A 19,589-nucleotide genomic window follows, 5' to 3' on the forward strand; every position below is an offset into this window, starting at 1 on the left:
TTTCCACCTCCAATGTGCATCTGGGACGCTGGGCGGAAGTGACGCATAACCGGCTGCGGCACAATAGTAGAGCGGGGAAAACAACACATAGCCAAAACACGGAAGCCATGGAGGACGACGCTGACGTGTCAGCGAATCACACTGCTACACACAAAATTCAAAACTCTGTGCGCGCGCCGCACGGCCCGGGCCTCATTCCATTTGTTGGAAACACAATCAAAAGTGCCAAAATCACTCTGTAAATCTTGGGGTTTTTTTGAGAGGAGGAGATGTTGTGAGCGCTTATTTGACATTTTCAAGACAGAATAGAATACTTTCATTGCAAAACACATATCATTAGTACACTCATTCATTCACATAGTTACACTATAGTCACTGCCATAAGTTTAGAATAGTTACAACATACACGCTCACGCACACACGCGCGCGCACACACATACACAGGCACGTGCCTGACACTATTAGCTTAGTGAGAGTAATTGAGAGTGAATGAAAGAGCTCATTACCAGAGAACCAGGCCCAGTACTGTGTTACTATGATATTACCAAGGAAGTGCGCCTGCAAGTGGATGCTTCAAAACACTGGTTGGGAGCAGTGTTACTGCAGGAAGGTTGACCGATAGCATATGCCTCTAGGTCACTCACCCTGACAGAGGTTAATTATGCACAGATCGAAGGAACTCTTTGCTGTGTTGTTCGGATGCAAGAGATTTCACACCTACGTTTATGGCAGGAAAGTGATTGTTGAGTCCGACCATAATCCCCTTGAGTCGATACTTAAGAAGCCCATTTCTTGTGCACCTACTCGCCTTCAGCGGATGCTTCTACAACTACAACGGTACGATTTTGAAATCCTGCACCATCCTGGGAAGGACATCCCTGTGGCCGACACGTTGTCCCGGAAGCCACTACCGCATTATGACAACACACTCAGCGAAGGTATGGATGAACAAGTTCACTCAGTAATGAAAAGCTTGAAAATCAGTGACAAGAAACTCACAGAATTAGGCACAGCCACAGAAAATGATTCCCAGCTCCAAATGTTGAAACAAATGGTGCTGTCAGGCTGGACTGAGGACCGAAACAAATGCCCTCCAACACTACTCGACTTCTGGCACTTCAGAGATGAGAACTCACACTAAAAAGGAATAGTGTTCAAAGGTGACAAAATAATTGTACTTGTTGAAAAAACGTGCTGGAAAAGATCCACATGGGACACATGGGTATTGAGAGGAGCAAACAGAGAGCCAGGAACGCCCTCTTCTGGCCAGGAATGGGTAAAGCATTAGCTGTCTCTGTTGAAAACTGCTCCATACGCCAGGAAAGACGTTCATCAAACACCAAAGAACCTCTCATATCACACCAAATTCTCAAAAGACCCTGGCAAATCATTGCCTCAGAAGGGAAAAGAGTACATGATCATTGTAGATCAGGGGTGGGCACACTCGGTCCTCGAGGGCCAGAGTCCTGCAGGTTTTGGATATTTCTCTTCTCCAACACAGCTGATATATGATCAGCTCATCAGCAAGCTTTGCAAAACCCTGATAACGATCCTGTTGATTGGAATCAGCTTGTGTTGGAAAAGGGAAACCTCCAAAACCTGCAGGACTCCGGCCCTCGAGGACCGAGTTTGCCCACCTCAATTTTTGACTATTACAGCTGCTATTTTGAATTGGATAGGCTTTATTCCACCACGTCAGGTTCAGTCATAAACAAAATGAAAGCTGTGTTTGCACGTCACGGTGTTCCTGAAAAAATTATCTCCGACAATTGCCCTCAGTACAGCTTACAGGACATTGCAGCTTCATGGGACTTTGAGCATGTTACAACAAGCCCCCATTACCCACAGAGTAATAGACTTGCAAAGAGAACGGTCAGAACTGATAAATCAATATCGGACAAAGCTCACACTCAGAAAACTGAGCCATACTTGTCCATCTAAGAGCACCGTAATACACCTGTGGATGGATTCAACTCTCCTGCGCAGCTTCTTATGAGCCGACGCCTACGTTCTGTACTCCCAATCACTAATCAACACCTCAAGCCCCGTGTTGTAGGTTCGAGAGCAGTACAAGAAACTAGGAAGAACAAACAGGCTACTCAAAAGCTATACTACGACTAAGGAGCTAAGCCATTATCTACACTGCAGCCTGGAAATAACATAAGGTACCAACAAGCGACTGGAACATGGAAACCAGCTGTCATCCTGCAACCAGCTGAAACGGAACGCTCATACCTCATCCGCACTGGTGGAGGACAGACACTCCGCCGCAACCGACGACACCTAACAAGCACCCAGAACCAACCACCAACCGTTGACTTCACAGTAACCTCTACTGGAACCAATTACCAAGTGCTCACAACAGCACAGGACTGGCAGTCGACCAAGGAAGTCAACTCAAATTTACAGAAAACATTGCAGTTACCACAATCAGGCATGACATCGTCCTGATGTCAGAAACATCAAGACAAGTGGTCTTGCTGCAGTTGACTGTCCCTTGGGAAGACCGGATAGAGGAGACTTTTGAGAGGAAGAGGGCCACGTATGAAGAGCTGGCAGGTGAATGCGGAAGTAGGGGATGAAGGACCCGGTGCAATTGAGGTGGGATTTGTCGGCCAGTCACTCATTCGAGCCTTCGCTATAATGCCGAGTTTACACTGACTGCGTGATGGATGCGGAGCAGTTTCTGTACAGCATCCATACGGAGTATCCCAGGGTCCCTGGTTCGTCCTCCCGCCTATGTCAGGTCCAGTTTCAGTAATTGTGCGTAACGGTTCCCCCAGACTGCGCAGTGGGCCTCAAGCGCGTTGAGGCCCCGCGTAGCGGGGTTGAGAACACCGGCCTGGAGCATCCCAGGGTCGCTGTTTCATCCTCCCGCCTAAGTCCAGTTCCAGGAATTGCACCCCCCAAGCCAGGTCCAGTTCCAGGAATTCTACCAACCGCTTCTCCCAGCAACCAAGCATATCAAGGCCCCGCGAAGCTGGGCCAAGAACACCGCCATGGAGCATCCCAGGGTCGCTGGTTCGTTCTCACGCCTGGGCCGAATTCCAGGAATTCAACCCCCAAGCCAGGCCCAATTCCAGTAATTTCACCCCCAAGCGGCAATCCGCCAAACACCAAACGACAGGTGCTCGGGGGCTGGGAGTGAGCGGTGCCTGGTGTCCAGTTCCAGGATTTCTCCTGGTAAATTGAATACAAATCCTATGATTGAATAATGGGTTAGATCAAGTTCTAGGAATTGGACCTCGAATGTGGAAATATGTAAGACATTGCGTCAATGTATTTTCTATTCAAACATGTATTTTATTAGAAAGAAACTAGCAATTTGAGTATTGTAATCAAACTGTATTTTAGACATAGTTGACTAAAACAAACATTCAACATGAGAAATATGAACATAATACATATATACTATTATTATTATTATATATACAATTATTTTCATACAACACATATACTGCATACAGAAACACAATAATTGTGGTTATTTGTTGTAATTATTCACCCTTGTCCATCCCAATGTCAGTGTTGACAGCATCAACGACAACATGCTTTTTTTACTCATTGTCCGTCTCTATTGCCTTTTTTTGGCCCTCTACCTCTTCAGAGGTGCTGCTGTCCTCCTGGCTCCCCCCCCTTTTTCATATGAGCTGTCATCACTGTCCTCCTCTGAGTATGTCCCGTCCTGTCGGTCGTAGTCGTGGTCGTCATCGTCCTCCCGGCCCTCTACTGCTGATGATTTTGAAATAAATGAGTTATGTATGTTTATTTTTGGGCTAGCAAGCAAGAATATGCAATGGATAATCATTATACGTTGTAAAAGACTTATCTTGTAATCACTCGGGCTGGTTAGAAGAATCTACCAAGGAGCGCAAGATGTTTATTCGAATTTGGTAGATCTCTTGTGCCGTGGTCTCTGGGGTCGTGGCACATGCTGTTGTTCAGGTCTCGTGTCTCTTGTTCTGTGAGACTGCAATCAGCCTGTAGCAGAGTAGGTGAACATTTTTGGCAATGGCAAAATCATGTTTGTATGGAAATGGCAATATTAATCAAAGTAACACATCCATCTCGCAATAGCTGTCCATATGTCACGGAGGACCCAAATTTTCCCCACGTTTTTATGAAATGTTCCCCCATTTTGATGAAATCACTACCTCGGCTGAAGACTGTTTTTGATTTTTTTTTATAGCCGTAAAGAAGTGGTCTCAAATTGAGGAACTCCGTGATACATTCCATAGTTAGTTTGTTGACTGTGACTATTGCTGGCCCAAATGTTGTGATCTGTTACCTGGGAAAGTCTGAAGTAGAAGAACATTTTATGCAGGGTGTTATACATTTCTATGACAACTAGAAAACGGTGTAAGTACCAGTTGCCTGTACCACACAAAACTCTCCATCATTAACACTTACCCTGATTGTATGTGTTTCCTTAAAGGTCTGCACTTGTAGGACAACCTCTGGTGTCATGGCCAGGAACACACACTTACGGTGCCCCGACATTACCTGTCCTACCATGACGCCTACAAGCAGTCCTATGACATAGTTTAATGCACCGTTGTTATGAGGGTCTTCAGCTAGCTACCGGAGCCCCCCCCCACCCACCCCTATGTGGGGGCCCTCTTCATGTAGAGGAGCATGTGGTGAGACCTGACCAGTCTTTCTGTAGCCGCACCGCGTCCCAGCGCTCCAAACGCGTCCTTTGCGCCACCCCATGCACTTTCGTGCTCGTCCGTACATTGATTACAATGCAAACGCGCCGCCCGAAACGCCTCCCCTGCTTTTCGTGTGAATGTAGAATTACGCAGTCAGTGTAAACTTCATATTATTATGTGGAAGAAGTTTTAGATTTTCTCATAAAAAAAATGGCAGCAAAAACAAAAGTGTTGCGCTTATATTTTTGGTGAGTATAGTTTTATTTCTTTTTTTTAAGAAAAAGAGTAAAATACTGACAACAAACTAAATGTTTCTCTGTAACTTCATGTGGAATGTAATTAGCGGATTGAGTGAATGTGTTTTGGCATGTTTGGTAAAATCAATTTACATGACAGTAAGATTACGATCTTTTTCGATTGTCTTTGCATCTGCAAATTTGTGAAGAATAGCAGTGTGAATTTCGTATTTGGCTTTAATCCCTATTGAAAAATAAAGCATAAAGTGGATATTTGCGGTAATTAGTGTGTTGTGAACAAAATAACAAAAATGATGAATGTAAAATTAAATTATTTATCCCATCCCGGCATCAAGCAGCAACAGTTGTGACACTGGCACCTTCATTAATATCATAGAAAAGTGTTTCCTTTTTTCCCTTGCCTTTTTATTGTCAATAAAGTTTATAGAACTCCTTTTCCTGCTGTCCTTCATTTTTTGAGGTTAAGGTTGTTGGTCATAGTTGTTGCTACACTTCCTTAATGAGGGCAGCAGTGACAAGTATTGTCAATGCATATACACAGCAGAGAGAATAGGTTATTGTGCTTCATGATAAACACAATTCTGATAGACATATCTAATCTAGTTCATGTGCTGCTCTTTATTTTTTATATCCATTCATATTTTTGTTCTCTGCAACTGTTAAGGGTCATTTTAAAATAATGTCTAGAAAATGTTGTTTAGGTTTTACGAGTTAAATAGGTATACGAAAATGAGGTCTGTAAAATCAGAATGTTATTGTGAAAATCCCTTCAACAATGAGGCTTGGTGTTTTTGTCTTGTGAGTTTTGGTTTGACTAGCACCTGAAAAAACAATAACCAAATGTACTGTCGGAGAAACAGTGATTAAGTGGGGACACGATGAGTGAATGCTCAGCTAACCGTCTTATCAATATTTAACGTCTTTAAATGAATGATTGAGATCGTTTCTTTGCTTCATGCTTGAAGCCATTCTAAATGGGGGCAACTGGGTGAACATAAAATGGAAAAAGATGATATATTTTTAGTGTTCTGTACAAGTTGCCTACATCGGTGGGGTCAAGTTAACATGAAGGTAAGGGGAGGGTGAAAAGAACAAACTAAGTGATTTCAACTACATGTGCTCAACTTTATGTCCGATTGTCAGAGCCTGAAGCTCCGCCCATTGTTTTATTAACTGTGCGTCTAAATCCATGATCGAGAGGCTAAGGCTTGTCCAGCAGCTGCAGCTGTCATCTCTCAGCTCCTCCTGTCCTTCGGAAAACACGTTGACTGTGAAAATGGACACAGCTGGTAAGGTAAGTGATATAGCCATGAATATTGCTTGCGTATTTCACCACATTACTACGAATGAATATCATGCCAAATGGGCTCCCGTGGTGAGAGTGATGATTTTTTCAGTAATTCTATCTGAGTTCTATGATGTACTGTATATAACAATCTATTGACACACAGAGGGGAAGCATGCTACCAGTATGTAGCCGCATTATATAAGTGTTGTAAAACACAACTCCCAAGGTCTGTTTTGACCTTTAGAACTGCCTTATCGGCCTGCAACCAAGCAACTGCTCATGTGTATTGTAGTTTATAGAGCCTACTGACCAAAGTTAACGAAAAAAAGAAAAATACAATTCAAAAAAAAATTTCGTTAACGAAATTGAATAAAAATGAAAATGCTTTTTAAAAAACTAAAAATACCAAACTATATTTTATGTTTTCAAAACTAACAAACTATTACTATAGCAAAAATTTCCTTCGTTTTAGTCTTTGGTGAATAATTTAATGCATGAGCCTTTGGGGATGATTTTAAATGTGATTTTAAGTATATTTATTTAACTGGAAGTGTCATCTAGCAGCCGCCAATAGAAAAGCACCTTCAGATGACGTCGCTCATCGGCCACTGTAATGCAATGTAATCGCAAACGCAAATCAAAAAACACAAATACAAAAAATGAAACAAAACAACGAAAAGGTCATCACAAACACAAATAAAAAAACAAACAAACACAAAATACGAAACAAAACGTAATCGCAAACAAAACAAAAAATGAAACAAAAAAACTAAAAGTAACCGCAAACACAAGTTTTACCTTTGCATTACGAGGTATATTGTCCCCCGGTGTGAGCGTAGCATCTCGTCCCAGCGACTCAGCCAGCGACAAGCTTTTGAATCAGCCCCGGTGTAAGGAGAAGAGACGGCATTGACTACATATTGATATAGGTCGTGCGCTGTGAATTCCGGCAAAGTCGGCGATTTGATTAACTCAAAACGAAATAAAAACTAACTCAAATGAAAATTCCCAAACTATAATAACCCTGCTACTGACTAAAGCAGGTGGCTTTGTTTTTACTGTGGGCCTGTCACTTACCACGTTGTGTCAGTCACAAATTAGATTAGAGTATTAGAGTATTACGGCAACAACATTTTTGAAAAACAGATTATTTCATAAATAATAATTGTAATATTTTCGAGACAAACAGGCAGGGCTTGACATTACTTTCTTTGCTCACCAGTCACTGAGTGAGGATAGTGGTTTGCCACATTTACAAGTCACTCAGCAATTGAAATAGCCACAAATGTTTGGGTGATAATAGGCGTTATGAACCAACTTTCAGTAAATCAGGCAAAACTACTTCCTTACGGCAACTGTAAAACAACTGTAGAAATATTCAAGAACATTGTGTTTTTGTTTTACAAAAGATGTCTTCAAGAGTTAACAAAGATGACCATAGCCAATGTCTCGGCTCCGTGTTAATGATAGCGCTGTCACTATCGAATATTTGTATCGACTAATCTGGTTCATTATAATTTAGCATCCCCCCCCCCCTGATAACTGTTTATTAACCAGTGATTAGTGGTTATTTTTTTACTTCGTATTGATATAGTATTTAAAAAAAAAGGGAGATTGATGTTGTACTATGTTACCAAACTGGTCATTGTTTTCCAAAGTAAAACCAGATGTTTGCAAATGTCTCATTTTGATTAAACACAGACGATAATCAGTCTTCTTTTATGAAGGACTGCAAAAATCAGTGAACAATTACTGTTGATATGCTGAAATCAGAGGATTTGGACAATTTAAAATTAAATAATGGCTTCAAACGATTACTCGATGATTAAAATAGCTGTTGATTACTTTGATAATCGATTACGTGTCGAGTAATCGGTTAATTTTGACAGCCTAATACACACATATTTAACTTATTTTCCTAAGGAACAAGCAATCGAGAAAACAAAATTTCAGGTTCAAAGTAACCCAAGTCATTGCTCATGTAATTTGTTTTGTCTAATGCTCTCAAGGTCATCAGTTGTAAAGCAGCAGTGGCCTGGGAACCACATAAGCCTTTGACGATCGAGGAGATTGAGGTCGAGCCACCGCAGGCCAACGAGGTCCGCGTCAAGGTGAGAAAAGGGAATTCCACATTATTTGTTTGTATTGCACAACTAATCATAACATACACTACTCAAATAATGTTTCAGGTTTTTGGCTGTCAGGTAAAAATTCTGGATGAACCCCATATGCACTAAAATCTCCTATAACAGGTGGACCTAATTTGACCATCTTAACGCACGTAAAACTGTTCAATGTGTCAGGGCTTTTTGCACAAATGACTGTTCGCTAACAGTGACCTGAACAGCAAATTTCACAACAGGTGATTCATAAATCGACCACTACATTTCCAAGGATGTATCTTTGTACGCCTTTCTGTGACCGCTTCAGTCAATATGTAAGACAAAAACTCACATTGTGTGTGGCACATGGAGGACAATATAACATGACAGGACTCAACAATTATTAACTCATTGACTCGCAGCCATTTTCAGTGAAGCAACCCCCTTCGCTCCCGACTGTTTTACTGGATTTTGACTGATTTTGCAAGGTGCACAGAATATTGTGTTCTATTGCTATAAAATAGGGAACTTGCAGTTGTTTGTATCTGTTTCTGTTTTGCCGCAATTAGCATTAGCATGTAGCTAAGTTTCATCATTATTCACAAACCTGTTGAAAACACTAGTTACAACATGGCCCTGACTGATCTCTTATACTCTGCTGCCACCTGCTTGCCGTTTTTGTAATAACTACCATTGTTTCAAGCAATCTCTTCAGTTCAGAGGCTGCATCAAAGAATTATGTATGCTCTAGCATAACCCCCCCCCCCCCCCATAAAAAAAAATTATAAATATGTTTTGGGGGAGTGAAGGACAAAGTATTTAAAAAACATATTTATACGTTTTTTGGGTTTGTATGAGTTAATTATGTCGTTGGAGGAATGCCATAGAGACTCAAAATAGATCAAATTAATTCTGTCCATTTTATGCTGCTAATTCTCTTCGGGGTCATAGGTGAGCTGGCCTGGAACTTATTCCAGCTGTCTTTGGGTGAAAGGTGAACTACACCCTGGGCTCAGTGATGTAAGGCATTTATAGTTGTAAAGCACATTTCAGACAAGGAATTTCAAGGTCCTTTTACACATGGCATAAAAGGCATCAAAATATTATGAAAATTATAATGTGCTAATTTAACTAAGTTCTATTTAAAATAACATTAAAGAAAGACTATTGAAGGAAATAAAATGAAAATGTCAAAAAATTCATATAAAACCAATTATATAAGACAGGTTAAGAAAAGTTACAGTGCAGAGTGAGTTTAAATTTTATCTACTAAAAGTCATCGGTAAATGGAAATCTTTAGTCTTCATTTGAAAGAAATGAGTTTGAGCAAATCCTTTGAGTTTGTCCTAGACATTTGGTGTATACAAAGTGAACACTGCCTGCCTCCCTCCCTATGTTTACTTGTAACTCGGATTACAGCAAGCAGATCTGTCCCAAGATGACCTGCAAGTTCTGGATGTTTCATATGTTAGGGACAAATCAGACGTGTAGTTGGCCATTAAACTTGTGGGCTTGTGAAGCCCTTTGAGACTTTTTTTTGTGTGAATGAGGGCTGTAGAAAGCAAGTGGACTCGACTAAACCATTCTGGACTGTTTACATTGACACCAAAAAAAAAAAAACTTGAGCAGCTAAAATCTCAATCATCGTTTGGTAAGCCAACTGTATCGAGAATAACAAAAATGCTCTAAGAAGAGTCACAACTGACTGACTGACTGACTGAAGAACTGCAGGAAGAATAAACTGACTCCTCCAGCATAATTGTATTTTATTTTATTAAACTAAGACTACGTTAAATGAATGTGTTACTCGCACCAAGCACTCAATCAAGTGTTTTTACTGACAGTTGTTCTCTTTCGAGCAGATTGTGGCAACAGGCGTCTGCCGTACTGACCTCTTCTACCTTAATGAAACCGACAATAAAGACCTCTTCCCAATGGTGCTCGGTCATGAGGGAGCAGGCATTGTTGAGAGTGTCGGTCCTGGAGTCACCGAATTTCAGACAGGTCAGTTTGTAAGCATCTCAGAACGCACATTTATTCCAAAACATGAGGCAATTTGATACTGCATTTATGTTTGTGTGTTTGCTAGGGATGTAACAATACCCAAACGTCACAATAGGATAATTATGACAATATGAATCTCACGGTACGATAATGATCACAATATTGTGGCGGCGATATACAGTGGTACCTTGGAGGTTGAACATAATTCGTTCCTGCGAAGTGTTCAAAGTCTGAATTGTTCAACCTCCGAAACATATTTTCCTATAGAAAATAATGTAAATGCAATTAATCTGTTCCCAAGCTCCAAAAACCGAAAATTCCTATTTTAATTTATATTTATGTTTTTTACATTTACATCAGTGTCACCGTGTGCCAGTATTTACAGAAGCAGTCACGGTAGTTACAACGGCGCGATAATCTTCTTCCTAATTCCACTGTGGTTCGTAGCACTGTACGTTTTTTTTTGCTGCCACTCGCACTGTTGTCTTTCTTTGGGCCCATGTCAAAGAAAATTGTCGCGAGTAAGGATCACCTCCGGGAGTATTCACGATCTGAGTGGAAATGAGCAGCAGTGTATCGTCTCAACTACTGCAACGTGAACATTCGGCATTGCTCGGCTCCGCTCAGCTTCACTCGGCTTCCTGTTTTCAAAGTGTGTTTGGTTTAGCTTGCTTTGCTTGGGTGTTCAAAATCCGAGGCATTTTTTACTCAGATTTTTTTGGTTGAAGTCCGATTTGTACGAGTTCCCAGACGTTCAAACGCCGAGGTTCCACTGTATAGAAAAAGCTCACAATACTGTCTAAAAACTCATGATATTGTGAAAAAGAAACAGGCTTGGCCAGTCCTTTTATTGGCTCTGTGGCGCAAAGTATCAACTGAAGTGGGCGAAATTTAATTTCTTTTGACGGAGATGTTGAAAAAATATTTGCTGGTATGACGGATCTATGGGAGTGATAACCGCTGCAGTATGTCCAGTTAGAACATAAATTAACATAGAACATAGAGCAATAATCAGACTAGATTTTTTCTTTGGACCTTTTTAGTTTGCTTGTACAAATAAACTAAAGGAGCAATTGCATGAAAATGTCTCATCTATACAATGCTAACTACCTGAGGTCATGATAATACACTCTAAAAAGAGAATTGTTGAATCAATTTCAGATGAAACAGAATTGTTGACCAACTTAATAAAGTTGCTTCAAGTGGTAACACGATTGAATTAAGTTAATCTAAACTTAATTAATAAAATTTTAATTAAGTTAATCTAAACTTAATTAATAAAATTGTAATTAAGTTAATCTAAATATATATATATATGAATATATTAAGTTTAATTAATTATGAGTTCATTAAATTTCATATATTCACTTTGGATTAACTTAATTCTATCGTGTGTTACCACTTGAGGTAATTTTATTAAATTGGTCAACAATTCTCTGTTTAATCTTTATTTGGTTCAACAATTCTCTTTTTAGAGTGTACATCTAATTTAAATAGTACCAGGTAACATTAACCTCAATGTAGATAAACGACCTACAATCACTGATAACACTTAATATTGATGCACTTACTTGCGAATGAATGCACATTGTGAATCGAGTCCATTTGTGGAGGAACTCAGAAGTGTTACATTCCCCTTCATTTGACCATTATTGTGGGTCTTAAACATAGCAGGCCAAACCATGGCTAATTAAAATTAAACTGCACTAACAAACTAACCACCAGATGGTGCTGGAACTGCGCAAATGGAATACAACCTCTTTTAAAATCGTAACATGACAACGATGGTATCGTGGCAATTCTAAAGTCGTTATTGTTACATCCTGAGCGTTTGCATCACTTGAGCATTGATTTTGTCTTGTAGGAGACAAAGTTATCCCCCTGATCATTTCCCAGTGTAGAGAGTGTCGCTACTGTAAGAGTCCCAAGACTAACCAGTGTGAAAAAGCATGGTGAGGATGTTATTGATTTTTGCCTCTTGAGTGTCTTTCCCTCCCTTTCCTAGAACAAAGTTGGTAATTCGCAGTCATACTTCTTAACATACCAATCTCTCATTGGCCTATCCTCTCCAACACCTTACACGTTTGCTGTCAAAACAGTGAGCTTTTCCTCAGTGGCTCTCACAAAGACGGGGTTGTGAGTTAACACTGGATGATAACCCAATTCCCTCCAATCTCCACTCATCGTCTTAATCATCCCTCTTATTTCTCCTACCTGGCTTTTATTGCCTATTGTGAGGCTGTACCTTCTCCCGTTTAGTCTGCCTTACTGTTTTCTTAACCACTGTTTGAGCTTGTACTTAATTAGTGCCCGGAAATGACATGTTCTTTTAACCACTTTAACCCTATAAAGCCGGAAATATATGAGAGAAAATTCTGATTCTTTGTATATAGCATATTTATTGGTCCTTTTGAACAAACAAACATGATAATTTTGGAAAATCAACTTCCACATATGACTTTTGATTTGTGTCATATTTGATACATCCAGTCACAAGGCTTTAAAGTCGTACATCTATAAATGTCAAAAATATAATAATAGACAGACATAACAAACATATTAGTATTTCCAAAAATTAGAAAGAACATTTCCCACTATTAATAAGTATATGTGTCTCTCTGTTCTCGATTGGGGCGATTTTGCAAGGTCGCTGGAAAAGCCATCAGCTGGGAGATACTGCCCTCTAATGGATTATCCGTGCAATGCATGTGTCAGATCATATACGTCAGGGTTTCAATGGGAAAAAAATATTATACTCATGAAATAGAGGAATCAAAATGTTTGGCACCATAGGGTTAAATGCTTTATTTCTAATTATCACTGCCTCTGTACATTTGTCATCCCACCACGGCACTGTTCTAATGTTTCCTTTCCCCTTACGTTTGAATCAAGTATGGCTAGGCTCACACTGCAGGCAAATGCGACCAAAATCAGATTTATTTTTTTTGCCCAAATGTGACCTGTATCTGATTTTAATTTTAATTTTTTATTTTATTTTTTGCCCAATCTGACCTGTGTCACTTCACATGTGATCCTAGATCTGGCACGTGTCCGAATTTTTGCAATGCGACCTGAAGGCCAGGTCACATATATCCAACCTACACATCATCAAGGTGGATTAAGACCCCTAATCCATTTCTTAATAACAACATCATGAAATAATAATATACAAAAAATAATATACAAATGCTATAAAACTGTGGCATTACCAAAAGAGAGGCATTTCACATATTTCAGGATGAAAACCATTATTTATTAAAAAAGTAACCTTTATTTCCAATACATTAACTTCACTACAATATAACATTTTAAAAACATGGCGACAACATAAAGTACCCTATCTATCTAGACGCACAGCACGATCTTGACCCCTTTTCAATGTACACTCCCTCCTTGTGAAAGATTCGCGTGGCAACGTAAAATGACCTGTTCCCAATGTTCCCATATTTGGAAGTGCTGACATAGCAGCCTACCAGGAAGTAAAAATGGGATTTTGTCCCTGGTTAGACTGCACCTCGACAAATTGTATGATTCATTAGTCAGGTTTCCATCCAAATGTTTTGACATTTTTAAGCGAATTTACTGAAAATGCGCAAAACGGACATGCGACTTATGCCTGTTTCCATCGGTTTTTCTTTTGCAAATATTGAGGGGACTCCGCCGCTGTAGGTGGCGGTATAGACTATAGAGATGTGATCCACCAGTAATTTAAAAGAAGAAGAAGAAAAACAGGACGTGACTGTGCCGTGCGATTATGTCCTATGAATTCTTTTGGGGTAATTCTTGATAAACCGTAGCGTTTCTTTTCTCTTGTCCCTCTAAAATTGCATTAATATTCGCTTCTTTAATTAATTCCAAAAAGATTTCTGTTTCGTCATCCCCCAAGCATACCTTATTTTATCGTCCGCCATTGCTGTGACTACAAACGTACGTGTGACGTAATATCTGGTCAAAACGTGCAACCAGCGTTTATTTTCAAAACCTGTTTCCATAGCCAAAATTTGCATTTTACTTTTTTCGATATGCTTCAAAATCCACCCCCTCCTTCTTTTCCTTTTGGCTTTTCCCTTCAGGGTTCCATTTAGTTTTATATTCGCATTTCTTGAAAATTCAAATAAAAATGGGTGGATGGAAAGCCCACTATTTTTACAAAAGAAAGCCGTGACGTTGCTCATTTTAAGGATGAAGAGGACACGAGCAGCAGAGAAAACCTATTGGCTGTGCGGGACCGTGGATAGTTAACTCATGCCATTACTTAAATGAATCCACCAGAAATAACAAAATCACTCACCCACCCAGCTCTTCTCCAACTGGAGCTGCTTGTCTGATGCCGCCATGGCAGAAGTCCTCATGCCATGCGGCAGCGCAACGCTCCATTTCGTGGCCCTCGCCCCTGACCGCATACACAATGAAAAGGTTTGATGACGGTGCACTGCACCCTGCGAAAAATGCAATGTGAAAAGAGCTTAACTGTGTGACACACACAGATAGAAATTTGCGTTTGCGCCATTGCTATGTTCACTGTGTGCCAAAATGTGATAGACATCCACCTTGCACCACAGAACGGTTGACTTGCATGGAAGCCTCCATCCATCCATCCTCAAGCAGTTCTCGTGATTGGCTGTAGGAAAGCAACAGCACTCCATGTGGCCCTAGCCACATTAGGAAACGTGATATTAATCACATATCAGGTGACATTTACGTAATTACAACTTGCACCCCTCGATGCAAAAGCATGCAGTGGCCATCTTACGGGTCCTGTCCTCCTTGTGCCTAGCAAACTCCGCAAATTACAACTCCCCTGATGTGCAGTGTCCTTTATGTCACAGCTTTCATCTCATGCTAATGAATAGAAGACTCAACTTGGAAAATTTGACTGGATTTCAATTAAATCATACGTGAAACCAGAGGCTATGATGCTATGAGCAAGTCTGAGTCCGAGGTCCAAGTGAGAGTCCAATCAACATGACAAGATTTGTGTTGGTTATAACTATAAATCTAAACAGAGTAAACTTTTACACTTGGAAGAGATTAAAATACTAAAAAGTGGAAGACAGCCACTGTACCATTTGAGCTATGCTCGGCTTAATGTTAGCTAACATATTGCTGATGTGTCCCAAAGGAGATCAAAAATGGAGATAATATGGATTCCATCTGACACCGGCAATATAGGTGATTTGGTGCCGTAGGCGAAAGTGTAGATTGAACTTTAATTAAACCTTGCTTTGTGTGAACACACTGTAAGAGCTAGAATACAAATGAACAAAAATTGCCATTAATAACTCAAACGGTATGTTTTGTGTATTATTTTACCGTATTTAAGCCATATACTAGGGTGACCATATTCCCATTTCCACAAAAAGAGGAGACTTGCCCCGGCCTTGAAATTGTGGTACCAGTCGCAGTTACACAGTGTACTTCACCTCCTATTAGTCACACAATGCCAACCGGACATTTTCATGAATTTACAACACCCCCGGACGCCCCAACAAATGATAAGAAAATGGTCTGTCCTCCCACACATTTGGTCACCCTACCATATACTATAAATGAATTGCCTTAAATTATTACCTTTTGCAGCCTTGACAATCTCTTGAGTAAAATTTATATTGTAAATAAACATTTTAACCTTGCCTGTTGCCTTTATAAATACCTTAAAACAAAAATAAACCATACAGAAATACAGATTATTTGTCAATAAAACAGAATCTTGAGCAATAGCATTGCTAAATATTTACCAAGGAGCGTTAGCACACTCCAGTGGACGAAAACGGTAACGTTTTGCTATACAATTAATTACAGAATGAACATGAAATTAGTTAAACAATGAAACATTACTCCAATACGAACCTAGTTCCCTTCTCAGCCAGGTGCTAAAGAAAACTTCACTGAATTAGTTGTAAACTTCAGTTTTCTCTGATTTCCTGTGGCGCGCACGCGTCTTCTCTGCACTTGGAAGACGGCGGTACTAATGGCATGGCAGTACTATATTATAATAGCACAATAAAACAACGCAATTCTGCAATATAAAAATGCAAAAACAAAAATAATAGCAGGGTCATTTACATATTTTATTTGAGAAAACCTGAGTAGGAAAATAATTTTTTTATCTTTTTTTTTTTTGCCCTGCAATTTGGCGCCCCCTCCATTAGATGGCGCCTTAGCCGACCGCCTAGTTCGCCTATGCCCTGCATACCAAAGTGTTTATATTTTTGTTGAGTATAGATTCAAGTCTAAGTGCTGTGTTTGAGCCAAGGCAATATTTGAATATTGACACCAACACTTCCATTTTGTCTAGGGATGTTGTTCCTCACAATGTGAGTCAAGCACCTACTTCCAAGTTAAGCTGCAAGGGAAAGAAGTTGCTGCAGTTTATGGGAATCAGCACCTTCTCACAGTACAGTGTTGTTAACCAAATAGCTCTGGCCAAGATTGACCCTGCTGCACCTTTGGATAAAGTCTGTCTCCTTGGCTGTGGGATCTGCACAGGATTCGGAGCGGCAGTCAATAATGCTCAGGTATGATGACACAAGGCAATCTCTAAGTACTTATTCACATTTTATCATTTGACATTTGTGGGAGAAAAGAACAGATGCAAAACTCTAGAAAAGAGTCACATTTGCATCGCATATCCGTTACAAACCTTAAATTTTAAAACCTTTAACCTTTAATAAGCCACCTTTAATTCATCAAATAAGTGGATTGATTAGATCTTGATTGATGGATGAGAAAGTCAATCCCCCAAAGTTCCATGCAGCCCCACTAGTCTAAATACAGTATTCTGGTTAATATTGCGTTAGTGAAATATGAGTTATGAAGCAAAATCCAGCCGTTTTTATCGACATCAGAAGGCGGCCATTTTGCCACTTGCTGTCGACTGAAGATGACATCACAGTTGCTCAGGGCTCAGGCAACGACCAATCACAGCTCAACTTTAGAAAACAGGTGAGCTGTGATTGATCGTTGCCTAAACCCTGAGCAACTGTGATCAGATAGCAAAAAAAAAAACTGTGAATGTGGTGACTGTTATATGGCATACGTCACTTCCCCTTTTCCCCATTCGTTACAAAGACAGAAGTCAATTTGACTGGCGTGAGCTCAAAAATGACGTAATAGCTTGTCCTTATGGGAAATGTGGTCTTCCTACAGGCTTTTGTCTATACGGCCCCGCCATAACATGAAAGTTCCTTAGTGTTGCTTTAAGAACTGTTTATGGTTGACTTCCTCTTTAACACAATCATATAATCTTAAAACCTTTCGCATAACGAGCATAATTAATTACTTGCAAGCTCGAAGGATAATGCCTGCATTAACTTCAGATACCACTAGTTTAAAAGGGGGCACCACACAGTTTTTTTTTTTAACTAATTGAAAATAAATCGTGAAAATATTGAGAAAATGAGTCTTAGCGGCATTTTCTTTTTTCCAGGTGCAACCGGACTCTACTTGCGCTGTGTTTGGCTTAGGAGCTGTGGGCTTGGCTGCAATCATGGGCTGCAAATATGCAGGTGCCAAGAGAATTATCGCTGTGGACATCAACGCAGACAAGTTTGACAAAGCCAAGGAGTTTGGTGCCACCGACTTCGTAAACCCAAAAGATCACAACAAACCCGTCAGCAAAGTGATATCTGAGATGACGAATGGCGGAGTTGACTACTCGCTGGAATGTGTGGGGGATGTCAAACTCATGGTGAGCAACATTTTCTTCCAGAATGACATCAAACAATTTGCGACACAATCGGTGTCCTTTCCTGTCTAGCGTACTGCCTTGGAGTCCTCCATCCCCGCCTGGGGGGTGAGCGTGATCGTTGGCTGGACCGATAAGGAAGATTTCTCTGCTCGTCCTAATGATCTCATTGGCGGGCGCACATGGAAGGGTTCCGTGTTTGGAGGTAAACGAGCTGAGGGATTCTGCTGGGATCTCTGTCTATTGGGCTTTGGGACACAAATTATTTTACTTAACTCATTCACTCCCAGCCATTTTCACTGAAGCAACCCCCTTCCCAACCCAACCTCCCGGCTGTTTTACTGGATTTTGACTGATTTTGCAAGGCCCATAGAACATTGTGTTCTATTGCTATAAAAACATGGAAAGATTAGAGTCTCTTCTTTCATCAGAAAAAAATGGTAGTTGTATCTGTTTCCGTTTTGCAGGAATTATCCTTAGAATATAGCTAAGTTTCATCATTATTCACAAGCCTGTTTAATACACTGAGGAAAAGAGCTTGTTGCAATATGCTGCCACCTGCTGGCCATTTGTGTAATAACTACCACTGCTTTAAGCGACATCTTCAGGTCAGAAGCTGCATAAAAGCCTTCTGTATGCTCTAGCATTAAAAAAACATTTAAAAAACAACAACCTATAAATCAGTTTTGGGGAGTGCAGGACAAAGTATTAAAAACGTATTTATACGTTTTGGGGATGGAATGAGTAAAAAAAAAATTGGATGTTACTGGAAGAAACAATATTGGTTTGTTTGCTATATTGATGTTTTTGGAAGAAATACTCTGGCAGGTTGTTTTTTTTCCTGACACAATTTATTCTCTCTAGTATTTTTGTCATTCCTGAACCAGGCTTTAAGGGTAAGGACGGCGTGGCTAAAATGGTTGTTGCCTACATGGACAAGAAAGTGAAATTGGATGAGTTCATCACTCACAACATGCCTTTGGAGCACATCAATGAAGCCATTGAACTGCTGCAGCAAGGCAAAAGGTATAATAAAAAAAGCACTCCCATTATTAACGTATTATGCAGTAGTTGATGACTATTAAATCGATACTTTTCTTTTCCATCTTGTCTTTGTGTTCCACAGCATTCGAACAGTCCTGAGTGTTAGTCCGCAATAAATCAATTGTTCAAGGGATCAAGGAATTGTTCTGCCATACCAGCACACCTTTCCAAATGGTGTTGGATTCCATAACTCCTAAATAGCCTCTATATTTTCAATTGTTTGATACGTCAAGGCTTACCACTTCATGCTGAATCAGCACACTCCAGCCATATGCATTAATGAATGCAAATATGGGCTTTTAATCTTTTAACGACAACTCTTTATGCACGTTTTGAAACATGAGATTACATGAGATCAAGCTTAGCATGTCAGAGCATCTGTGGAGAAAAATAAAGGAAATAGATTGGTGACTTTTCAGTGCTCTGGTTTTGTTTTGTACCATATGCTCAAAGGTTTTCCTTCTCTACAGCAGTAACCATATTGTCTGACTGGGACAACAACAACAAAAATGCAAAAAACAGGCCCTGGAATTGTTGGCTTGTTTTGGCTCCTCA

At 40.1% G+C, this 19,589-nt stretch overlaps 1 protein-coding gene across 1 annotated transcript; it reads left to right on the top strand.

Moving 5' to 3' along the window:
- The first annotated feature begins 5,985 nt into the window (after positions 1 to 5,985).
- LOC147163223 (alcohol dehydrogenase 1-like) lies at positions 5,986 to 19,445 on the top strand. Its single transcript, XM_086094493.1, has 9 exons — positions 5,986 to 6,203; positions 8,207 to 8,308; positions 10,162 to 10,303; positions 12,168 to 12,255; positions 16,602 to 16,821; positions 17,733 to 17,993; positions 18,063 to 18,195; positions 18,878 to 19,016; positions 19,117 to 19,445. The coding sequence occupies exons 1-9, from the start codon at positions 6,099 to 6,101 to the stop codon at positions 19,148 to 19,150; spliced, it is 1,224 nt and encodes a 407-aa protein (XP_085950619.1). The 5' UTR covers positions 5,986 to 6,098; the 3' UTR covers positions 19,151 to 19,445.
- The last annotated feature ends 144 nt before the right edge of the window (positions 19,446 to 19,589 follow it).

This window comes from Leptonotus elevatus, chromosome 14 (genome assembly GCF_054856555.1).
Source record: "Leptonotus elevatus isolate MCC_2025b chromosome 14, RoL_Lele_1.0, whole genome shotgun sequence".
Lineage (NCBI taxonomy): Eukaryota > Metazoa > Chordata > Actinopteri > Syngnathiformes > Syngnathidae > Leptonotus > Leptonotus elevatus.

Coding starts and splice junctions, on each gene's coding strand:
- LOC147163223 (XM_086094493.1), top strand. CDS start 6,099: ATGATCGAGAGGCTAAGGCTTGTCCAGCAGCTGCAGCTGTCATCTCTC. Junction 6,204..8,206: donor AAATGGACACAGCTGGTAAG/GTAAGTGATATA, acceptor AATGCTCTCAAG/GTCATCAGTTGTAAAGCAGC. Junction 16,822..17,732: donor CGGCAGTCAATAATGCTCAG/GTATGATGACAC, acceptor TCTTTTTTCCAG/GTGCAACCGGACTCTACTTG.